This window comes from Gordionus sp. m RMFG-2023, chromosome 1 (genome assembly GCF_954871325.1).
Source record: "Gordionus sp. m RMFG-2023 chromosome 1, tfGorSpeb1-WG-v2, whole genome shotgun sequence".
Classification (NCBI taxonomy): Eukaryota; Metazoa; Nematomorpha; class Gordioida; order Chordodea; family Parachordodidae; genus Gordionus; species Gordionus sp. m RMFG-2023.
In genome coordinates this window covers 49304631-49331250 of record NC_088775.1, presented here as the reverse complement: position 1 = coordinate 49331250, position 26620 = coordinate 49304631, and the positions used below count along the sequence as shown (strand labels likewise).

Sequence of the window (26620 nt, the reverse complement as noted above, 5' to 3'; positions counted from 1 at the left end):
AAAGGTAACGAGTAACGGTAACGCGTTTCTTTTTTGTAGACGTTTACAGCACTAAATATAAGTATCATATTCATCTCAACATATTTTGTAATAAATAGAAAAAAAAATAAACATTGAATTATCAAAGTTATTGTAAAAAAACATAATTTAGAACTATTAATTCTAAAGAAAGAGAATCTGGCTAGCGAGTCGGAGCTCATAAATATTTCTACTTTTTTGAGATCTAAATTGCCTGTTAGATGTACAGAGAGATTGAAAATGAATTAGAAGAAATGGCTAAATATTAAATTGAATGTGCTTATTTATTGTTAACACTTAAAGGAAAATAAAGCTAATCTCTAAATAATTTTTACTTTTTATATTTTCGTAAAATTATTTTAATTAAATAACTAGATCATAAGTATGTTTATATTCAAACGTAGTATTCGAGTTAAAAAATATCTTACTAAATTCTGAAATATTTTTAATTTCCAAAATTTGAAATTCAGATAGTGGAGGGATGTATCTAAATCATAAGAAATATAAAAAAAATTGTTTTAATAACATTTTTATAAAAATATAACAAATTACTTTCCATTTCCAATATATACATATATTTAACAATCAATACAACTAATTTATAACTTTTACTATACAAATAAATGTATTAGAATTGATATAACAAATTAGACTTGATTTGTTTCAATCAAAATTTTTTTCATGAAAGCCAAATCTCTGCTGTCCTCTTTAAGAATGTGAGCTAGATAATTCAAAGATTCTTGTTGATTTGTTATAAACTATATACATAAAGTTTTATTAAATGGTGTAAAAAATTATTATTTATTAAATAATTTGAACCGTGTTAAATTCCTTCAAAAATTTAGACTCAAACTCCCGTTTCACACCATTGTCCTCTTTGGAAAAGCCATCCATAGGTTTATGCAATGATTTATGAGAACCAATTTCAAGGATTTGCTTTTGAGCATTAATTACCTTCCATAAACCCTGAGATTGATGAATAATTAGATCAAATTAGCACGATGGAAAATATAGTCAGAAATTTGCATTTTTCTGTTTTTTAAAAAAAATTGTAAATTCAGAACCAGCTCAACCCATAAAAATATATTGACAATATGTCTGACCTATAATTTATTTTGTAAAAATTACCTACCGGCCTGAAAATATTTTCCCCCGATCCTCTATTTGCAATATATCAAACTTACCTGTATCTGATCGTTGGAATTCAATTCATTGTATAAACTTTCCAATTTGGCGCGCAATTGAACCTCAAATATTTGAATTGGTATGTTATATAATCGTTTCGAGTCTTGCACACATTTTACCTTGATTTATGTTCAGAATATAATCAGATGAAATTATAAAACAATATTAGGATAATATATGTTATTTATTTTTTATAAAATTCCGAAATAGCGAACTTGCAAAAAGCGATGTTTAAGTTCTTTGTATTTACGGGTCATGGATTTAATTTTGTTTGCGATGTTCAAAAGTCGACCGTGTTGTTGCGATAAACTCAAGTTAAGATTCTAAAAAAAAATTTTAAATTAAATTAATAAAAATAATTAGTATTGTTAATAAAACATTGATAATTCCTTAGGAGAAAACTTAGGCGAATCTTGGTTAAATTTGAGATTTCAATATTAAATCATTTATACATTTAATTGGAGTTTTTGGAAATCATTTTCTTGCACTATAGCACTTAATCGAGTGTAAAGTCCATTGAACCCCAAAACAGGGATAGGAATCAGATGAGCCGGATCCGGATTTTCCTGTATGGCTTTTGCCCATATCTTGGGATCTATATCTATAATATTTTATATGTGAAGGAAATGGTGGCAAGGGAGAGGAGGTGAACATTATAAAAAATACCGATGAAGCGGTAAGAACTCCTACAGTTTAAGATATTATTTAAAATATTGCTCCAGAGATGGAGAGACAACCTGAATCTCGCACAAATTTAAAACCGAAGATAATAACTGGTTTCGGCATATGCCAGCGAGTTAAATATTTCGCATAACCTTGGAAAAATATTTCAGAACTGAATTCGTGTAAATTTGAATATTGTATAATAAAGTTGTTTAGAAAGATCGCAAACTGTTTATGTAAATGATTTAAATATCGCCAACTGTTTATATGGTTAAAATGTATAAATTAGTAAATATTGTACTAGCCTAATTTTGGGTAATAAATAATTTTTTATTTTTAACAAAACCTAAAATCACAAAATTCTGATCTCTGTGTATCAGATAAGATGAAGGAGATTACTAAATCCCAATTAATATTCTAATCCAATTTTGTCCTTAGATGGGGCAATATACTAACAATTTAATCCAAAGAAAATCTCTTTTATAATATTAATTTTTACTTGAAGGAGGATTATCGAGGTGAACCTGAATCTGCTGGGGGGTCGGGCCAATCTTCGGAATGATATTATCGATATCTAGGGCGGCTAATTGACTCTTAACACCATTTTGTGAGCCTAAGTTGGAATTAGTTTGGCTTAGATTGAAATAGGAAACGAGTTCTTGGCATGTCGCTTTCCTAACGCCGCCTTGACTCAAATTTTCATTGACTATCAAAGTAACGCAACACCTGTATTTTTTCACAAATTTTTATAGCTTTAGCAAAAAAAAAATTTAAAAATTATAAATTTAATTGCATCGTCAATAACAATATATTTTTCTAAATTGAAATTGGCGGTTAGAAATATTTTTCGATTAGAGATCTGCAAACCTAGCCCGTTAAATTATTTACCGGGTCTGTTAAATTTTTTGCCCGGCCAGTTATAATTTTTCAAGAAATTCCTGGCCAGTTAAAATTTTACAAAAAATTTGTCCTTCGTCCGACCCAACCGCCCATCACATTAATATCTATATATAATTTCCCATCATTATATACCTCCCAATGATCGTGAAAGGCGGTGAAATAGCATTTGGTGGGGGGGGGGGGCTATATAAAGATTAAAGAATCAAATGAATGAGTATTAGACTAATTAAAACGATCGAATAAAAACGAATGGTAAATTATTTATCTTGTTAGAAAACGAATTATGGAAGATAGGAATTAAACGATTGGTATTTTGCATTTTTAGTATAAAATTTATATAAAAGGCTTGATAGAGCAAATTATATATTAATGTGTAGCCCGATCTCTCATCTAAGTCTCTACCTATTACTGTAGGAGATATGATTTCCTAAGTAAAATTATAAGTTTTCGGGGAGTAATCTACACAATAAGGGTATGTAAAGTAATGATAATAATGAACATATTTGGAATGTTTCCATTCTAGGTACATAGTATATTTAAATTATTCTTCACTGCGACTATTTTTAATTTATTGCATATCACACATAAACCGCAAGGTCTAAAAGTCGAAAGGCTCATGATACGAAAGGCTAAAAAATAATATTGAAAATAAAAATAACAAAGAAAATGATTAATGTGTAATTTGATTGATTTATTGCTTTTTTTACGAGAAAAATATTATAATAACATTGCATTATAATATATTAAAAAAATGGAAATTTTAAGATCTTTTCAATTTTTTTATTAATTCTTTGAAATAAATTACGGTTTTAATTTTATTTAATTTTTAATTTATATTTTTAATTAAATTATATTTATTTATTTAAAAAAAATGGAATATAATATATTTAAAAAATGGAAATTTTAAGATCTTTTCAATTTTTTTATTAATTCTTTGAAATAAATTGCGGTTTTATTTTTATTTTTATTTTTATTAAATTTTTATTTTTAATTAAATTATATTTGGTTATTTTAAAAAAATGGATTATAATATTTCAATTTTTTTATTAATTCTTTGAAATAAATTGCGATTATAATCTTATTTAATTTCATTAATTTTTAATTTATATTTTTAATTAAATTATTTGGTTATTTTAAAAAAATTATATGTATATTCTATTTAAGTTTTTTTTCAAAACTAAATTGATAGTAAGTATAACGATATTGTGAGTACTGGATTAGGGAAAAGGCTAACATCTTATATGCAATTTTGAATATTTTTATATCATTATAATCAGAATTAAATTTCCTATCTAAATATGCTTTGATGTATTTTTTCACGTTATTGGTTCAAAAAATAAATTTTAAAAATTTTTTTGTGGTAAAAACGTTGGAAGGGAAAAGGCTAACATCTTATATGCAATTTTGAATATTTTTATATCATTCTACTCAGAATTAAATTTCCTATCCAATTATGCTTAGATGTATTTTTTTACGTTTCCGGTTCAAAAAATAACATTTTTGTCGCGAAAACGTTCGAAGGGAAAAGGCTAACATCTTAAGTTTAATTTTATAAATTTTTATATCATTGAACTCAGAATTAAATTTCCTATCTAAATATGCTTTGATGTAATTTTTTACGTTATCGGTTCAAAAAATAAATTTTAAAAATTTTTTTGTGGTAAAAACGTTGGAAGGGAAAAGGCTAACATCTTATATGCAATTTTGAATATTTTTATATCATTCTACTCAGAATTAAATTTCCTATCCAATTATGCTTAGATGTATTTTTTTACGTTTCCGGTTCAAAAAATAACATTTTTGTCGCGAAAACGTTCGAAGGGAAAAGGCTAACATCTTAAGTTTAATTTTATAAAATATTTCAGAGCCGTGATAAGTATAAGTAACATTTCTTCTTCACATATGTGAATTTCAAGAGGGCGTTCGATTATATAACACATACCGCCTTGTGGGGAATTTTGGAAGAATTTGGTATAGAAATGAAGGGATACTAAAGCACCATTATGGAAATGTGTTTGAAAACTTTCAAATTAACATTAAAATGTCTCCCTCATTTAAGATTAAAAGAGGAGTAAAACAAGGGTGTACACCCTTCCCGTTACTGTTCAATATCGTAATGAACAAGAAGATAAAGAATACCCTGGGAGCGGCAAATTTAATGGAGCTAGGATGATGTTATCTTGATCATAGGATAATCTCTTATGCGGATGATATGTAATCATAATGAAAAATCTCAGCGAAATATTTAATCTCCTCAACATTTTGTCCGGAGTCGATATTAACTCAAAAATAATCAACGGCATCTTTTACCCGAGGTCTTGAATGATAAATCACGGAAAATATTCAAGCCAAGTGCCTCTAAAGAAAAAATGGATTCAACTTCTAACTCACATAAGAAATTCAACCAAAATTTAGCTCACGATTCGATACATGACTATATTTTTTCAATTGAAACATACAAATAAAAAGTTCAAGTCTCAACAACAGTAAAAGGTCAATTAAAAAAATATTTAAAGTGAAATCGGAATAACTCCAAGCCTATCGACAGTTACGATTTATCCTACAGTATGTACTTTCTCAATTAAACGTTTGGATATTCGAGGCTTCAACATTCAAACGTAGAGATATTATTTTCAATTTTGTAATATTATAATTTAAAATTAGCCACCCCCCACCCTTTCCGTAAATTAATTCAATTAAACCATAGTTTATGGACGTATGCTTTAGCTTGGTCCAACGTCCCTTTAAACTAGTCTACAGGCGTTCAAATAATACTATGAACTATCATGCGCCTTGCCCACAAACCTGTAGAGGGCTCCCTATATTTCTTTTCCTAATTTTTTATTAACATTCAGTTAGATGGAGCTGAGAAATATCTAGCTTAGCTCTGTTGTATCCACAACATTATAGGGCAAGGCTTTAAATTTACGTATGTAAATATTTTTTTTAATTTGTGATTTCATCAAGAAAAATTTTTATGCATAAAAATCATATAAAAGATTTTGAATTCTATAAAATATTCAATTAAAAAATTTATTTAAGAATTCTCAAAAAATCTACCAAAAAATTTGCATTTCAAACTTTGATTTATATTAAAATGATTTTTAAAAAATTCTTTTAAATAAATAAAATAAGACAAGCATAAAAAATAATTTAAATATAAAATATGAGTTGTAAAAAATTATATCGCCAGTTAAGATTCGGTGGTTTCTTTATGGTGGGAAAAATATCGAGAATAAACTTTTTATTGCCAATTTCACGAATATTGATCAAATCCACTGTGACATTGGGTTTGTTACCGATAATTTTATTGAAGCTGTCAGAGAATTCACTCTTGAATTTGACGATTTGTTCGTATGGTTTATCGCAAATCACAAGCATGAGGCCATCTTCGTTCTTTTCCGTCACCAATGTGTTATAAAACACTGCCTAAGTAAATATTTTTATATAATTAAATTGTAATAGAAAGAATTATATTTCTACTCTTTTCACTTGAATAAGGCTCTAACTCAAGTAGATCCGAAGATGCTGCCCATCTTGATTTAAATCAGGATTTGAAAATAAAATTGTTATTTCATCTTGAAAAACTTTGCATAGAAGTTATAAAATATTTATTAATAAAAGATTTTTTTAATGTAAAATTTGATCAAAAATCTTTCTTCTTTAAATTAAAAGATTTTATTTCAAACTCTGGTTTAAAATTGCTCGAAAAATACTAAAAATAAATCTATTAAATTTCCAGTATATTTCTAAAACACAAAAGAATCTAAGGAAAGTTCGTATTTTAAAAGATAAAACTCACTAGCCTTCAAACTCTGGTTTAAAAATAAGTCTTTTAAATTTCCTACATATTTCCAATAAAACAGAAAATTTTTTAAGGAAAGTTAGTATTTTAAAAGATAAAACTCACTAACCACTACATAGATATAGTATCCATCTATATCTAATATATATAGTCTCCATAATCAAAACATGATCGTTTTCCTATCATCTTAAAGTATTAAAATTTGATGAGACTATATAGCCTTATGTTAATTTTTTGCCATCTATCAGTATCGAACCCGGGGTCCCCCGCTTCAAAAACACACGCTTAATTACAATTATTTTCTCATTGACCCTTAAAAGTTTAAAAATTTCATGATCACAATATCAAATATTTTTAGGTAAGAAATTTACTAATAATTTTAAATAAAATTATATGAAAATTAACATATCAAATATAAAATAAAATAAAACCTTATTCTATAAAAACGGAGGTGGGACTACAAGTTCCCAAAAAACATAAAAAATTATATTTTAAAATAGTAATTTGTAGATTTTGTTTTTAATATTCTTTAGGTTCTGATGTAAGGGCTCTTATCTTGTCGCCTATATTTTTAAAAAATTTTAAAGTTCCGCTTGACATATGTCCAAGGGAAGAGATAACGATTGGTATAAAAATATAATTTGTTAATTTTGAATATTTAATTGTTTTTTTTTCTCTGCTATATCAACCGGATAAGAATTTAAATTTTTTAGAAAAGAAGATACGCATGTGAAGTCCCAAATTAAGGATTTTCCTAAAGATCAAGGCACGGAAGTTAAGCCATATGGTCTTAGGCCATCTTATGATAAATTAGTAGGCTCCAGGATGTTTGGTATTCGAGCCCTGGTAAGAGAACGGCTAATAGCTAAATTAATTGCTGCATGCCTTGCATGTCTGCCTTGACTATATATACAATTTAGACCATGTCTCCCTTTCTTTGGAGTCAACTAATATTTTACATTTGATGCATGTATGCGGTTGAACTATGTTACATTCGATGGCCTATGGTAACTCTTAATTGTTCATCTGATAAGAGGTTACCTAGGTTACGGCTTGGTAATGCCCAACCATTCATAACCATTAGTGCAGTCAGCAATTTGTAATAGTTGAATACTCCAAAGAGGGGTTTGATGAAATTATTTAAAAAAAATTTTTAATTAAAGGTTCGAAAATTGATTGGTGTGTTAAAATTGTGGGTAAAGTAGCTTCAGGTGGAGCTAAAGATACCCAAGCTGTCAAGGCCGAATTTAAAAGGTTATCTATAGGAGTGATAAAAGAAGATATCATGGCGTTATTCATCAAATATATTTTTAAAAAAATTCATTTTATCTGAAAATTTAAATTTCTAATTTTTAAAGGTAAATTTTTACCCAAATTTATTGTGACACATCATAATAATTTACTATATGTTATCTATTACCAAAGAATCCTATCCTAATCCCAGTAAGAAAGGATCAAATTGAATAATATAAAACCTCCATTTGTATCTATAATTGTAATCAAGGAAAATAGTTTAAAAACTCATTTGCCTCCAACTTCATTTCAAAAAAGCTTCTATTTATTTAATTATTATTTATTGATAAATCCATAAGTTAAGTATTATATAAAAAATAAATAGTTGTTCAGGATAAAAAATATAATGATGGGAATGCTATATAGGAGAATATTTTTTCCCTTTTTTTAAAAATTTGGTCCAACATTTTATATTGAATTTTGGCATTTTATCTAATTTTATACTTTCCATAAAAATGTAACATAAAGTTATAAAATGTATATTTTCCATATTTATAAGGGTAATGCATATCAGAGGTCTACAAATAGCAAAATTCGCAGGCCAGCCAGATAAATTTTTCCCTGTATTGTATTTATTTTGTTAAGCGATTTGGAAAGGTGGATAGAGAATATTTATTTAACATACTTATTTCAATCATTTAACTGCACATTGAATAAACACTTTATGATTTTATATCTATTACTAAGATCTGCATAGTTTAGTAAATATATATAATATTTTATTTTAATACAATAATTAGTGATGTTAAATCACCTAACTTCAACTCCAATATGGCGTGGTCAAGATTATCTCCTAAACAATTGACTTAAACGTCTAAGTTTAGGCTCAACTCAATGATAGAGACTATTTTTTTAGACTAAAAACTTGACCAAGCTATTTTAGAGCTGGCCAAAGTTAGATGGTTTAACAACACTAACAATAATGCTTTATTCTTACTAAATATAACTTTACTCTCCATCACTAACATATAAAGGGCTATCACATTACAAAGATATTTTTTTGATATCATTTTCTGAAGGTTCCAGCAAATGTATGTACCAACTAAGCATAAATTATTTAGAAGATAATTGTAAATCTTTTGATATAAATTATAATATCTCAAAAAAAATTCTTTAAAAACTCAATAAATTATATATATACCTATTCATATTTATATTATTAATGTATTGTCTGAAAACACATGACTATGCAAGTTCTGATGTTCAGCTAATATGAGTAGTTAATGATATAGTTTTAGCAGAAAAAAATCAGATTTATAATAATTTTCATTTATTTTGTTATCTTAGAAATTAAAGCAAAGCATATTACCAGGGATGTGAACCCGGACCCTCATATTTTGACTGAACCAGGACCCGAACCCTTTTAAAAAGTGGAGGGTCCAAGGGTTCAGGGTGCTAAAAATTTTTAACTTAAATTTTTTTTTTTAAATTAATGTAAAAATATAATTTTTAAAAAATAATATAAAAATTTTATAATTTTATTAATTTTTTTCGTGGAATCTCCCTAAAAAATAGTCACTTTAAAACTATAATTGATAAAGCAAACTCCCACAATTGTTTGAATATTAAAATCCATGAAAAGGTAAATGGCAATTTTAGATTGCACAACACGTTGGTCCTCTATATGTATGATGCTAGAGCGATTATTAAGTTTGAAAGATTTCTGTAATGATTTTAGCATAGGAGCATGTGAAATCATAATCATTTTGTCAGAAGATGATTGGAATCAAGTAAAAGAGCTTACTAGTGTGCTGGTTCCTTTAAAAAATAACAACATTAAGAGTGCAAGCAGAACAATTATGTTTATCGGATTTTTATGGCATATGGTTAAGATGTCGATTAGAGTTAGGGAGATTAACAAGTTCTTTTTCAAATGAAGTATTAGAAAATACGAAAATAAGAGAGCAAAATAGTGTTGTATATGCTTCTATATATTTAGACCCGCGATATCAGGTTTTATTAAGTAGTGAGCAAAAACAAATGGCTATAGCCCATCTTGAAGATTTATGGCATACCCAAAACTCTATTATTTACAATATATTGGTGGTTACAACAATATCTACTGGTTGTAGCGATAACAATGATAATGATAACGATATTGATGATCTGGAAATTTTACTATTAGATAGAGAAAAAAAAATTAAATTATCATCTGATAGAAAGGAGCAAAAAATATCTATTGTATCTTTAATAGAAAAGTTCTCGGAAGTTACGAGAATAAATAGAGATGCAAACATTTTAAAATTCTGGGAGGAAAATTCTTCAATATATCCAGAATTATATACCTTTTCTAGAATCGTCATGGCTGTACCGGCGACACAAGTACAATAATTTATATTATAAAAATGACTATCTATTTTAGGTAAGCGTAGAACGTGGATTTTCATCGTTGACTAATTTACGTGGAAAATTGAAGGATAATATTTTAGAAGTTATCATGATTGTGCGATTGAATAAAATATTTAAAATATAAATTATCTCATTTCGAATTATAAATGTGTATATATTGAAGTAAAATAAAAAATGAATGAAAAAAAGTCTTATTTTGAGTCATTATTTTTATGTTTCCTCTAAACCCGGACCCGAACCCTGGACCTTTTTAAATTTATTACCGGACCCGAACCCGGACTCTTTTTTTTTGTCGAAGGGTTCACATCCCTGATTTTTATTGTCTTGTATGGACATTAAAAAATAAAGACTGGATTCTCAACTTATTTGAAGCATCTGACAGCCCTAATATCTATCATCTTTGTGTTAATGAAAAGAGTTATATTTAAACAAGCAGATAACCTGTCAAGAATGATGGAGAATAATAAATTTCTCCTTTATTTGATGATGGGTAATCAAAAATTTCGCCTTTATTATTTGATAATGGATGAATCAGAAATTAACCCATTTTATGAGATGTAAATCAGAAAGTTATCTTTAATTTGATGAGAGTTTATTACAATTATTTCAACAATTTTTTTTATATTTTTATATAATATAATGATTATATAATTGACCTTCAATAAGAACAAATAATTAGAACATATATGTGAATCAGTGGTTGGCAATGACTCAGGCCCGGCCTAGCGAGGATTTAAAAGGCTCAGCCAGGTGAAACCCTTCAATACTCCGGTGGGGTATATGAGCCCCCAGGCTTGCTAGAATTGACATTATATAAAAACGGTTTATTATTATCTGAAATCTTCAGTAGCTTCATCAAATATATCTTAGAATCTATATTCCAAATTTTATATATTTTGGCTGAATAGTTTTTAAGATATAAACATCTTGTGACATATTGGGGTTTGTGAGACCCCACCAGAGTAAATACATAATTTTTTTTTATAATAATCTGATTTTTCAAATAATTTATAATAATTTTCACATATTCTGAAAGTAAATGTAATAAAATTATTATGTAATATCACTTTTCATATATTTAAGTTGGATATGAAAAAATAACATTATTAACATATCCAAAGAAGAAAAGGATGTCACAATGCTATCAACTTCCCTCATATTAAAAATGTTGATACAAGCAAGCCTGAAATTATAACATTTTATAAAATGACTAAAGGTATGTTAGATATGGTGTAGAATGACAAAAAATGATACAATTTTAAGCAGGTCTTACACACTTCTAAGCATAATATCCATTAATTCACATCATATAGCAAAAACACAAAAATATCCACTACAAGAAGTAATTTTATATTTAAATATCAATTGAACTTATTAAGCCATATTTAGAAGTACAACAAAAATTATCAGATTGTCCTGACTTTTGAAGGAATCTATATGCAATATATTAGGCAAAGTTCAAAATATAAATCTTACTCACTCAAGAGGAAGGTGCAGTATGTGTCCTAGCAGTAAAGATGAGAAAACGAAATATTTTTGTCAAATATGGGAAAAAAAATTATATTTGGAGCATATTAATACTTTCTTTTTAAGTCAAAATTAACATATTCACAATGTCCTATATTTTTTTTATGTTTGCATGTATTAGTGTAAATCATGTTTTATATTAAAATTAAAGAATAAATATTAAAATAATGAATTACAATGGTGTATCCAGGATTTTTTTATAGGGGGGGGGGGGGATTTTTGGGGGACTTAGCCCCCAAACCCTTCTTACCTGCCCTTCGGTCAGCTTTTCCCAAGCCTCGGCCGGGTCTTATGTTTTAGCTATTCTATTAAATAATTCATAATTTAATAATAATTATATTTTTAACTATTATTTACTAGTTCGTGATTATGGATATTTCATGCCTATTTTTTATTATTTTAAGTTAGGTATATTATATTTAATAAAGTTTTTTTAAATGTAAAGTTGAAATTAAATTTAATGTCATTTTTTTATAAAATTTGCATTAAAAACTAGCCTCAGCTTAAATTCTCATACAATGTAATTTTTTTTATTGAGAATACTAATAGTAGTGTGTAAAAAATATTGACTAGAAAATAATTTAAAAAACAAGTGTTTTTTTTAACTTCTTATCAAATACAATATTATAGAATTTTTTTTATTAAATAGTATAATTATAATGTGATTTTTAATTTTCGTGGGAATGTTGCCAATTCATCAAGGATTTCGTTTGTCGTTGGAACTGAATCTCTGTGGATATTTAACAGAGCTAACCCATTTAGCCGAGATTCGGAAGTAGTACTTCGTAAATATGTTTTCAACCTTCTCAAGTTGGAAAAAGTCCTTTCATTCGTACATGTTGTAATAGGCAAACATGCAAGAATATAAAACAACTTCAAAATATTACGAAATTGAGCCAAGGTTTCTTTACCGATTGAGCACATCAATAGCATGCTCAGGTAAAATAGCTAAACGTAGTAAATATTTATACCACAATTCGAATTCACTGATTAAATTTATTTCAGTATCAATATCGTAGGAATAAAATTTTGCTAATTAATGTTATAAGGATCTTTGGGTAATAAAACTTGAAGATTGCTAAAGACTTATTTTTTTTTATCTAAAAACCTTACTTTTATTTGAGATAAAAAAGTATCTAAGAATGGGATGAAAATGGATATTTTATAATATTCTTCAGTTGAGCCAATATTTATTTTACATCTCAATAATTGCCTAGACGAGGTTTAATTAGTGTTATATCATAAAATTTAGCCTTCAATTCAACGTCTAGATAAATATTATGAAAATATTCATCTACATTCACTCTTATTGTATCTACCTGTTCATATATATTTTCCGCCAAATCAATAACCTGAACCAAATCTAAATTTGGTTTTTGTGAATTTCTACAAAGTAGTGAGCTATAGGAAAATAATTTATTGATGCAACTAGCAGCAATGGTAAACTCTGATTAATTAATTGAATTCAATAATGATATCGCTTCTGACGACACATTAGTATTTTTTATGCTCAGCCTTATTTAACCTTTGTATTTCTATTTCTTCTGTTCTACAAAATGGAAGTAAAAATGAAAAATATTTAAAAAATTTTAATTAATTCTAACTCACTAATAATTTTGAATTTAATAAAAAAAATTACAGTTTGATTTGAATCTCTTGACTAAAACTTTTTCATTAATATTTTTGAATAATGTTAATGTACTCACAAGGAAAGGAAATTTTAATAAAATTTATTTATAAAAAATAAGTTTTATGTTGGAAAATTGATATTCAAATATTTGTAAAATTTTGATTGGGGTGGGGGGAAATTTTTATTAGCTTAAAATTATATTTATGAAAAGTGTCAAATTTGCAATTTTTTTTAGAAAATTTTGGGACAAATTATAATTATAAAGCTCCATGAAGTTGGCCGAACATTTGGAAGCACTAACGATGAAACATATGTTTTTTTAGTGCTTCGTTAGTGCTTCAATCCGTATAGTAGCCGAATTTAAGGAAAAAAAGATATAAGCAAAAATAACAATTTGTGCCAACTTCACGCTTAAAAGTTGACTGAAAGCACTAACGATGAAACTTATACCATTATTTAGTGCTAAGTTAGTAGAGGTTAGTGCTTCAATCACTTTTGTAGCCGAATTTAAGAATAAAAGGTTATTGGCGAAAAAAACAAATATAAACAAATATTGGCGAAGTGCCAAAACAAAAACTAGAGTAGTACTAAACATCCGGTTTTCGCCATTATTTAGTGCTTAATTAATGTATTTAAATTCCGTTATTAATTTGGTTAACCGCCATATGGAAAAAAAGTTATAAGCTAAATAAAAATTATGACGTCACGATTTAAGCGTGAAGTTGGCCGAACTTTTGGAAGCACTAACGATGAAACTTATATCATTCTTTAGTGCTTCGTTAGTAGAGGTTAGTGCTTCAATCACATTTGTAGCCGAATTTAGGAATAAAAAGTTATTGGCGAAAAAAAATAAAATTAACAAATATTGGCGACGCGCCAAAACAAAAACTAGAGTAGTACTAAACATCCGCCATTATTTAGAGCTCAATTAGTAAATTTGAATTCCGTAATTAATTTGGATAACCGTCATATGAATAAATCGTAATACGCTAAATAAATATTTAGAGGTCAAATTTTGGCCAGAAAATTATGAAAGCACTAACGATGAAATTTATATCCTTCTTTAGGGCATTTTTAGTAGAGTTTAGTGCTTCAATTACTTTTGTAGCCGAATTTAAGAATAAAAAATTATTGAAAAAAACAAATAATGGCGACGTGCCAAAACAAAAACTATAGTAGTACTAAACATCCGATTTTCGCCATTATTTAGTGCTTAATTAGCAAATTTAAATTCCATAATTAATTTGGTTAACCGTCTGTATAAAAAAATGTAATACGCTAAAAAAATGTTTAGAGGTCAATTTATGGCCAGAAAATTATGAAAGCACTAACGATGAAATTTACATCCTTCTTTAGGGCTTCCTTAGTAGAGGTTAGTGCTTTAATTACTTTTGTAGCCGAATTTAAATATAAAAAGTTATAAAAAACAAAAATAATGGCTACGTGCCAAAACAAAAATTTTAGTAGTACTAAACATCCGGTTTTAGCCATTATTTAGTGCTTAATTAGCAAATTGGAATTCCGTAATTAATTTGGTTAACCGTCTTTATAAAAAATTGTAATACGCTAAAGAAATGTTTAGAGGTCAAATTTTGGCCAGAAAATTAGAAAGCACTAACGATGAAATTTATATCCTTCTTTAGGGCTTCCTTGGTAGAGATTAGTGCTTCAATTACTTTTGTAGCCGAATTTAAGAATAAAAAGTTATTTGCGAAATTAACAAATAATGATGACTGCCAAAACAAAAACTATAGTAGTACTAAACATCCGGTTTTCGCCATTATTTAGTGCTTAATTAGCAAATTTGAATTCCATAATTAATTTGGTTAACCGTCTTTATAAAAAATTGTAATACGCTAAAGAAATGTTTAGAGGTCAAATTATGGCCAGAAAATTATGAAAGCACTAACGATGAAATTTATATCCTTCTTTAGGGCTTCCTTAGTAGAGGTTAGTGCTTTAATTACTTTTGTAGCCGAATTTAAATATAAAAAGTTATTTACGAAAAAATCAAAAATAAACAAATAATGGCGACGTGCCAAAACAAAAACCATTGCAGTACTAAACATCCGGTTTTCGCCATTATTTAGCTCAATTAATAAATTTGAATTCAGTAATTAATTTGGTTAACCGTCTTTATAAAAATTGTAATACGATAAAGAAATGTTTAAAGGTCACATTATGGCCAGAAAATTATTAAAGCAATAACGATGAAATTTATATCCTTCTTTATGGCTTCCTTAGTAGAGGTTAGTGCTTTAATTACTTTTGTAGCCGAATTTAAATATAAAAAGTTATAAAAAACAAAAATAATGGCTACGTGCCAAAACAAAAACTTTAGTAGTACTAAACAACCGGTTTTCGCCATTATTTAGTGCTTAATTAGCAAATTTGAATTCCATAATTAATTTGGTTAACAGTCTTTATAAAAAATTGTAATACGCTAAAGAAATGTTTAGAGGTCAAATTATGGCCAGAAAATTATGAAAGCACTAACGATGAAATTTATATCCTTCTTTAGGGCTTCCTTAGTAGAGGTTAGTGCTTTAATTACTTTTGTAGCCGAATTTAAATATAAAAAGTTATTTACGAAAAAATCAAAAATAAACAAATAATGGCGTTGTGCTAAAACAAAAACCATAGTAGTACTAAACATCCGGTTTTCGCCATTATTTAGTGCTCAATTAGTAAATTTGAATTCAATAATTAATTTGGTTAACCGTCTTTATAAAAATTGTAATACGATAAAGAAATGTTTAAAGGTCAAATTATGGCCAGAAAATTATTAAAGCAATAACGATGAAATTTATATCCTTCTTTAGGGCTTCCTTAGTAAAGTTAATTCTTCAATCACCTTTGTAGCCGAATTTAAGAATAAAAAGTTATTTGCGAAAAAAACAAAAATAAACAAATAATGGCGACGTGCCATAACAAAAACTATAGTAATACCAAACATGCGGTTTTCGCCATTATTTAGAGCTCAATTCTATAATTGAGTCCCCAAAAAGGAACCATATTTGTGTCTAAAAATTTCTATTTGAATTTTTTGTCGAATAAAAAGAAATTCTCTGGGTTCATTTGTTAAAGGTCGTATTTTATTACCCAGATTTTTTAAAAACATAAATGTTGAAGGCGAAAAATGCCCGTTAGTGGAAGTCACTACTGGAGTAAATATGAAGTTTTTAAAATTTTTGTATTTGTTTGTCTTTTTAATTTCTGCCTGTGTTATTAAATTGAAATTTATGTTTGAAGGGAATGATGAGACCACGTGTAGTCCCAATGAGTGATTTGCCGAGGGCCTAAGGTATGGTTGTCATACCATCAGGTCTCAAACCATCTACTTGAGATAAATTTGATGGTTTAAGATTGTTTGAAATGTGTGCAGCTGTTAGACTTCTATTTATTATATGGTTTACAGCTGAGTGTTGATTTATTAATCACATGTTGGAAATTCTGTGGTTAATTTTTTATATTACTCAAAAATTTTTGATTACTTCTAAATTTTTATAGTATGTAAAACATTTCCATAATGTGAAACATTCTTATATAATTAAATAACTTTCCATAATTATTATAAAAAACATTTTGATATAATTTTTTAAAAAAAATTTTTAATAATAAAACTTTAATAAAGACGAAAATTTATGAATCGAATATAATTTTTTAATGTTTTGGTCTAAAATTTTAGGCGTCGAGAAAGGTGTCAGAAAATTTGAAGGATTAATATGACAGTTATTTATCGAATCAGGGTAACTCTCATAATTCCTGCATAAGTATTAGTGATCTGCATCGGGCCCAATTTTTCAAGCCCGGCCCGGTCCGAAATTTTTTAAAAAAAGTTTTGCCGGCCCGAAATATTTTTAAAAAAATACCGACCCGGCCTGGTCATGCCAAAATTTATTTAAATATAGAAAATAATTTTTAAAATTACTCAAAATAAAAGATATATGTCATATGTTGTCTAGTTTCTATAAATAAAATCAAATATTTTTATTTTACATAAAAAATTTAATATATAATTGATAAATTTAGATATATTTAAAAAAAGTTCTAGGCCCAACCCTACCAGGCCCTTATTTAAAAATATTAGGCCCGAACCCGATTTATTTTAAAAAAAATAGGCCTGAGCACGGTTCGACGGGTACTTCATAATATTGTGATCTTAATATAACTAAAATTTATGATAGAAATAAATATATGCGTAATTTTTTCGAATAGAATAAAACTATGTAAAAAGAACAATTTGAATTAAGAATAAAAATTCTGAGAATGTTTTTAACCATATCATTCAATGACACCTCAGAATAATAGATGCTGGAGAAAAAATGTAGTTGTTACAATAAAATAATAAAAATTATATAATTATTACACAAGAATATGGTTCAATGGACCCATTTAGGCAGTAGTGGAAATAATATTTTGTGACTTGGTTATAGGTATTCATGTATTTTGGGAACCTTAATACATATAAGCTTTTGAAACATTATATTACTCAAATATGGCAGATGATCTACGGAAACAATTAATAGGTTAAGTGTAAAAAGACAATATGCATTTTTTAATTACTTGGGGTTTTTAATCAAACTAATTAGGGTTTAAATTTTACAAAATAAGTAATAAATAATAGTAAAAATAAAATGTTTGTCGCTGAGAGATTTTTTGTTTATTTTGTTAATAATTTTTTTATTTTAAATTAGGCTATTAAACTGATTTAAGCATTAACCTCTACTAAGGAAGCTCTAAAGAATTATATAAATTTCATTGCAAGTGCTTTCATAATTTTCTGGCCAAAATTTGACCTCTAAACATACTTTAACGTATTATAATTCTTTATAAAGACGCTAAATTAATTAGGGAATTCAAATTAATTAATTGAGCATTAAATAATGGCAAAACCGGATGTTTAGTACTACTATAGTTTTTGTTTTGGCACGTCGCCATTATTTGTTTATTTTTGTTTTTTTCGCAAATAACTTTTTATTCTTAAATTCGGCTACAAAAATGATTGAAGTACGAACCGAAGGATATATATTTCATCGTTTGTGCTTTCATAATTTTCTGGCCAAAATTTGACCTCTAAATATTTCTTTAACGTATTACAATTTCTTATAAAGACGGTTAACCAAATTAATTATGGAATTCAAATTTAATAATTGAGCACTAAATATGGCAAAAACGGATGTTTATTACTACTATAGTTATTGAGCACGTCGCCATTAATTTTTGTTTTTTTCACAAATAACATTTTATTCTTAAATTCGGCTACAAAAGTGTTGAAGCACTAACCTCTACTAAAAAAGCCCTAAAGAAGGATATAAATTTCATCGTTAGTGCTTTCATAATTTTCTGGCCATAATTTGACCTCTAAACATTTCTTTAGCGTATTACAATTTTTTATAAAAACGGTTAACCAAATTAATTATGGAATTCAAATTTGCGAATTAAGCACAAAATAATGGCTAAAACCGGATGTTTGGTATTACTATAGTTTTTGTTTTGGCACGTCGCCATTATTTGTTTATTTTTGTTTTCTTCGCAAATAACTTTTTATTCATAAATTCGGCTACAAAGGTGATTGAAGAATTAACCTCTACTAAGGAAGCCCTAAAGAAGGATATAAATTTCATCGTTATTGCTTTCATAATTTTCTGGCATTTGACCTCTAAACATTTCTTTAGCGTATTACAATTTTTTAAAGACGGTTAACCGAATAAATTATGGAATTCAAATTTGCTAATTAAGCACTAAATAATGGCGAAAACCGGATGTTAACTACTACTATAGTTTTTGTTTTGGCACGTCGCCATTATTTGTTTATTTTTGTTTTTTTGGCAAACTTTTTATTCTTAAATTCGGCTACAAATGTGATTGAAGCACTAACCTCTACTAACGAAGCACTAAAGAATGATATAAGTTTCACCGTTAGTGCTTCCAAAATTCGGCCAACTTCACACTTAAATCGTGACGTCATAATTTTTATTTAGCTTATAACTTTAAGCACTAAATAATGGCAAAAACCGGATGTTTAGTACTACTCTAGTTTTTGTTTTGGCACGTCGCCAACATTTGTTTTTTTCGTTATTCTTAAATTCTGCTACAAAAGTGATTGAAGCACTAACCTCTACTAACGAAGCACTAAAGAATGATATAAGTTTCATCGTTAGTGCTTCCAAAAGTTCGGTAAACTTCACGCTTAAATCGAACGTCATATTTTTATTTAGCTTATAACTTTTTTCCCATATGGCAGTTAACCAAATTAATAATGGAATTTAAATACATTAATTAAGCACTAAATAATTGCGAAAACCGGATGTTAACTACTACTATAGTTTTTGCTTTGGCACGTAGCCATTATTTGTTTTTTCGCAAATTTTTATTCTTAAATTCGGCTACAAATTTGATTGAGGCACTAACCTTTACTAACGAATAAGTTTCAACGTTAGTGCTTCCAAAAGTTCAGCCAACTTCACGCTTAAATCGTGACGTCATAATTTTTATTTAGCTTATAACTTGTTTTCCATATGGCGGTTAACCAAATTAATAACGGAATTTAAATACATTAATTAAGCACTAAATAATGGCGAAAACCGGATGTTTAGTACTACTCTAGTTTTTGTTTTGACACGTAGCCAATATTTGTTTTTTTCGCAAATAACTTTTTCTTCTTAAATTCGGCTACAAATGTGATTGAGGCACTAACCTCTACTAACGAAGCACTAAAGAATGATATAAGTTTCATCGTTAGTGCTTCCAAAAGTTCAGCCAACTTCACGCTTAAATCGTGACGTCATATTATTTATTTAGTTTATAACTTGTTTTCCATATGGCGGTTAACCAAATTAATAACGGAATTTAAATACATTAATTAAGCACTAAATAATGGCGAAAACCGGATGTTTAGTATTACTCTAGTTTTTGTTTTGGCACATCGCCAATATTTGTTTGTTTTTGTTTTTTTCGCCAATAACTTTTTATTCTTAAATTCGGCTACAAAAATGATTGAAGTACTAACCGAAGGATATATATTTCATCGTTTGTGCTTTCATACTTTTCTGGCCAAAATTTGACCTCTAAATATTTCTTTAACGTATTACAATTTCTTATAAAGACGGTTAACCAAATTAATTATGGAATTCAAATTTGCTAATTGAGCTCTAAATAATGGCGAAAACCGGATGTTAACTAATACTATAGTTTTTGTTTTGGCACGTCGCCATTATTTGTTTATTTTTGTTTTTTTGGCAAATAACTTTTTATTCTTAAATTCGGCTACAAATGTGATTGAAGCATTAACTTCTACTAACGAAGCACTAAAGAATGATATAAGTTTCATCGTTAGTGCTTCCAAAATTCGGCCAACTTCAAGCTTAAATCGTGACGTCATAATTTTTATTTAGCTTATAACCTTTTTCCCATATGGCGGTTAACCAAATTAATAACGGAATTTAAATACATTAATTAAGCACTAAATAATGGCAAAAACCGGAAGCTTAGGACTACTCTAGTTTTTGTTTTGGCACGTCGCCAACATTTGTTTATTTTTCTTTTTTTCGTTAATAACTTTTTATTCTTAAATTCGGCTACAAAAGTGATTGAAGCACTAACCTCTACTAACGAAGCACTAAAGAATGATATAAGTTTCATCGTTAGTGCTTCCAAAAGTTCGGCCAACTTCACGCTTAAATCGTGACGTAATATTTAGCTTATAACATTTTTCCCATATGGCAGTTAACCAAATTAATAACGGAATTTAAATATATTAATTAAGCACTAAATAATGGCGAAAACCGGATGTTATCTACTACTATAGTTTTTGTTTTGGCACTTCGCCAATATTTGTTTATTTTTGTTTTTTTCGCCAATAACTTTTTATTCTTAAATTCGGCTACAAATGTGATTGAAGCACTAACCTCTACTAACAAAGCACTAAAGAATGGTATAAGTTTCATCGTTAGTGCTTCCAAAAGTTCAGCCAACTTCACGCTTAAATCGTGATGTCATAATTTTTATTTAGTTTATAACTTGTTTTCCATATGGCGATAAACCAAATTAATAACGGAATTTAAATACATTAATTAAGCACTAAATAATGGCGAAAACCGGATGTTTAGTACTACTCTAGTTTTTGTTTTGGCACATCGCCAATATTTCTTTATTTTTGTTTTTTTCGCCAATAACATTTTATTCTTAAATTAGGCTACAAAAGTGATTGAAGCACTAACCTCTACTAACAAAGCACTAAAGAATGGTATAAGTTTCATCGTTAGTGCTTCCAAAAGTTCAGCCAACTTCACGCTTAAATCGTGACGTCATAATTTTTATTTAGTTTATAACTTGTTTTCCATATGGCGATAAACCAAATTAATAACGGAATTTAAATACATTAATTAAGCACTAAATAATGGCGAAAACCGGATGTTTAGTACTACTCTAGTTTTTGTTTTGGCACATCGCCAATATTTCTTTATTTTTGTTTTTTTCGCCAATAACATTTTATTCTTAAATTAGGCTACAAAAGTGATTGAAGCACTAACCTCTACTAACTAAGCACTAAAGAATGATATAAGTTTCATCGTTAGTGCTTTCAGTCAACTTTTAAGCGTGAAGTTGGCACAAATTTTTATTTTTGCTTATAACTTTTTTTCCTAAAATTCGGCTACTATACGGATTAAAGCACTAAAAAATGTATGATTCATTGTTAGTGCTTCCAAATGTTCGGCTAACTTCACGGAGCTTAATTATCCTCATTATTTTTAATCTAAGCATAATAAATTAAAATAAATAAAACTAAATGTCATGTATCATTAAATAATTGTTGTAATAAATAATTTATTTTTTACTTCCGATTTTTTTAAAATATATATTCATGCGAAAATATTTATGATTTTTATCCTTTTTGAAAATTTATATTAATTAGTTTATTATAGAACAAATAAAGAAAATAAAAACTAGACGGCAAAAATTGACAAAAAAAGTATATAGTTTTATTTTAGAAATAAAAACAAATTTAATAGAAAAATATATATTTCGAATAAGGGTTTGACTTATAAAAACAAGAGAAAGAAAATTAAGATTAAATTAAAAATTTCTTTTAATAAATAAAAATATATTTATACACCATATTAAAGTAGAATTAGGCGTATTTGATACATAAAATTAGTCCTGACCCCCCCCCCCCCAATAATAGCTTCTCCATCGAGAGGTATCGCTTGGCTTGTTGCCTATATTCAATATGTCTTAATTATCGATTGATAACTAATAAATTTATATCTATAATAAGTTCAATAAGAAATTACTTAAAATATATGGGTCTGAACCACGAATCTGTGCTCGGGGATTTTTTTTTTAAAAAATGAGTTTTGATGAAATTCCATTTATATGATAAAATAAATTATTAAAGATAAAAGGGGGTTAAAGGGAAAAATGAATAGTTTAAGTTTATTATATAAAAAATTAGCTAGATTTAAAAAAAAGTTGTTTTTTTTTCGTTTTTTCAATTTTTTTTTGTTGTTTTTGTGAATATTTTTTTCAAAAATTTTAAGAAAAAAGAAAGAAAGAAAAATTAAAATATGGGTTATTGCTTAAGTCGGGTATATTATTTTTTTTATGTTTTTTTAAATTAATATTGTATTATTTGATGATAATTTTTTAAAATAATGTAGCATATTTTTATTATATCGAAATATAGTATTAAAATGTATACAGATGATTATTAAATTCATAAGAAATTCTCCAAATATTAAAATAAAAAATTTTAGGAAAGTAATGAAAGAAAGAAAAGAAAGAACACTTAAAGTAATAAGAAAGAAAGAAAAGAAAGATTTTATTAAATTCTTAAGAAATTCTCCAAATATTAAAATTTTTATATAAATTTTATTCATTAAATTGAAATATAGTCTTAAAATCTAAGCAATTTTAGGAAAATTAGCATAAAATCTTAAATTTTGTATTTATTAGGGGTAAAATAGACCCCATCTTTAAAGTTTAAGTGATTTTTTTAACCTTTGTTGGGAAGGGTTAATTCGAAATAAATTTAAATATATTATTGAAATTTATACAAAATAAAAATATCGAAATCTAGTAATAAACGAGTCAATTTTATTCATTAAATTGAAATATTGTATTAAAATGTATACAGATGATTATTAAATTCATAAGAAATTCTCCAAATATTAAAATAAAAAATTTTAGGAAAGTAATGAAAGAAAGAACACTTAAAGTAATAAGAAAGAAAGAAAAGAAAGATTTTATTAAATTCTTAAGAAATTCTCCAAATATTAAAATTTTTATATAAAGCTAAAATATTTAAATATTTTTTTTAATTTAAAAAAAAGATTCCAAAAAAAACGTGGGAATTCGAGGTTGGGATTCCGAATCCCACGAGATTCCATATCCCAATACGACATATATAAATTACAAAAATCTTAATTTATATACAAATTTTTATCAAAATTGAAGCCAAAACGTTATCCGTTTGGCATGGAATGGCCCAATTGAGCGTAAAATTCTTTATTCCAAATTTGTATTTTTTTCCAAATCCTGGACATATAAAAATAACTTAGCATAAAGACACTTTACAAAAATGACCAGATAAAAATACCCTGGACATAAATACCCTTGGACAATAATACATCTGACAAATATCCAAAATACTCGAATTTAATAAATTTTAAATGCTTAGAAAGGGAAATTTTTTTCAAAACTAATTTCTAAATGACTCTAAGTATCTGTTAGATCTTACCTAATTTAATGGGTTTAGTGTCTATTAAAATTAAATTATTATTACTCCTCAATGAATATAAACACTAACCTTTATATTTGTGGGTTAGCCTAAGGTAACCCCTTAGGGAGGAGCTCACAAGTTTGGTATTATCTCTTATCCTGAACTGTGTAGTTAAGTAAAAAAACAGATAATTATCTTAGCAGCCTTAAGTGTTTCTTTGACTTTACCAAATTTAGTGGGTTTAGTGTCTAATAAAATTAAATATTTCTCATAATCTACTTTTATGCTTAGATTAACCTTAGATCACATCAGGCCTTGCCATAAACTTGTGGAAATACATTTAGCCAGCATCTAAATATTTCCTCAGTACTCCACATATTTGCACGATTCTTGTAAAAGCTTGTGTAAAAAGTTAAAAGTGGTTGGGCATTGTCATTATTTTTTAATATATGTAAGAAATAATTTTTAAAACTTTCTCTTTTTTCTAAACATTTAAAAAAATTATTAAATTTTGGTATTTTTATCCAAAATTTTTTTTTACATTATCATTTTTCCTGGGGTACTTTTCCCAGATATCTATGTCCAGGTCACTTCTAACTGATCAATTACCACACTTTATTTCAATATAATAAAGAATTTTAAGTTTAAAAAATTAATAAAATAACCTATAGATGTAAATAACTTTATTTATTTAAATGTAAATCATATATAACTATTAGATAAAATCATATTGTGTCTGACTTTTACTTTTAGAACTTAAATATAACTAATCATCAATTAAACCATATAAATCTAAAAAATTGTGATAATAAAACAATTGCAAAATAATTTTTTATTTATTCATTATTTGAAATTCATATAATAAAATTTTAAAAAATAGAAAATAAAATTAACAATTAGCACCTTCTTTCATTCTTTTATCAATTTTTTTCATAAATTCTATATTGACTAATCTTTTTTTAATTTACGAATGATTTATAAGTATCAGCATTGTATCTGTAAAAAATTAAATTATCCACAAATACTGCTGGATACTATGGACATTGGCTATATATCTGAAGGATTTTATAGGAATTTATCAGTTTTATTAAACTTTTAACTTAAAAATCTAGAAAAAACTCAATTAATTCCAGGTTTAAAAAAAATAGCTGGTAGATAATTTTTGGATCTAATTTTATTAAATTAATGGTTAAAATACACTTAGCTTCATAACATAATTAATATTGTTGGACCTTAAATTTAGTGCACAAGCCATCGAAAGTATAATTGAATGGGGAAGTCTGATTGGAATAATATCCTTTACCATTTCCAATAATAGCTTGTAATTGATTCCATTGCTGTAAAATTTGATCTCTTGTATCATTAAATATGACAGGAGTAGATAATGATTGATAAAGTAATTGAAGATCACTACCCATATTTGCATCAAGATTCATTGTACCAGTTAATGAATTCATATCTATTTATAAATTAGCAATTTTTAAGAATCAGTAGATACCAAAAATTCTGATTATGTAAGTAAAATCAAGCAAAATTTAATTTTACTAGTAATTGGCCTGAAAAAATTTGTATTCAAGGATTGAATTGGTAATAAGGTGTTTTGTGAGTTACTACCAAATAATGAAGATACATTTGGCAGAAATAAGGTTTGATTTGAATTAACGAAATTCGATAAAGTATTAAATGTAAATTGAGATGGAGTACTATTTATTGACAGAATATGTGAATTTGGGGGTTGTAAGAAATTAAAACCCATAATAAGGTTCAATAAAACAATAATGACAGCTAGGTGAGTTCGGGCCGAAATATTTCCACAGCTGATATAGCGTCAAAAAAAAAGGTTCCCGTTCTAAATCGCTAAAGTAATAATCGCTAAAAATTAAAATACCACTAAAAAAATAAAAATTAATGACAACAAATAGTTATATAAAATACCAATGATATATATAACTATAGATTGACGATTCATTCATTCAATGCATTATAAAAGTGTCCACACATTGTAATCACCTGTAGCGCCATTTTGTAGTTTGGTTATCCATTATTTGTCAGCAAGAAATATTAATATATAGAAAACAAGTCTACTACGATAATTTAGTTTTAAAGGTTTCGATTTATGATATAATATTTTATAGTATCTTTTATTCTTAAATTTTCATAAGACTTTTTTTATGAATGTGGACTAGGTGATTATATTTAAAAAATGAATCTAAGACTAACCCACCTTTTAATTTTTTAAAATATAGTTTAACTTAATTCTGCACGGATTTATAAATCTTATGTTAATGCATCTAAGGATACATGCAAAACAGATCTTTTAATATCACTATCATTTATTATTTTATTTAGATAATGGGAGTGTGCTGTGTTCATAATTGTAATAAAACAAATAAAATGGAATCTAATACACATATTTCTTATCATAAGTATATATATTATTTTTTATATGCAACATATTTATTACATAAAGCATTAATAAGCTACAAACATTGAAAAAAAATCCTTATTTAGTAAAAATATAAAGTTT

General features: G+C 27.0%; 1 protein-coding gene across 2 annotated transcripts; it reads right to left on the bottom strand.

Annotated features, from left to right (window-relative positions):
- Window positions 1–578: 578 nt before the first annotated feature.
- LOC135931695 (nuclear pore complex protein Nup54-like) lies at window positions 579–25979 on the bottom strand. 2 transcript variants are annotated; one of them, XM_065468964.1, is made up of 9 exons: window positions 25639–25979; window positions 25326–25552; window positions 6008–6195; window positions 2366–2592; window positions 1656–1804; window positions 1419–1526; window positions 1203–1322; window positions 838–984; window positions 579–776 (listed from the first exon to the last, which is right to left on the bottom strand). In XM_065468964.1, the coding sequence occupies exons 1-9, from the start codon at window positions 25847–25849 to the stop codon at window positions 666–668; spliced, it is 1488 nt and encodes a 495-aa protein (XP_065325036.1). In that variant the 5' UTR covers window positions 25850–25979; the 3' UTR covers window positions 579–665. The 2 variants fall into 2 exon arrangements, with proteins under 2 accessions (XP_065325036.1, XP_065325037.1); XM_065468965.1 differs by lacking the exon at window positions 579–776 and having other exon boundaries at window positions 844–984; window positions 1151–1322.
- Between the last annotated feature and the right edge of the window lie 641 nt (window positions 25980–26620).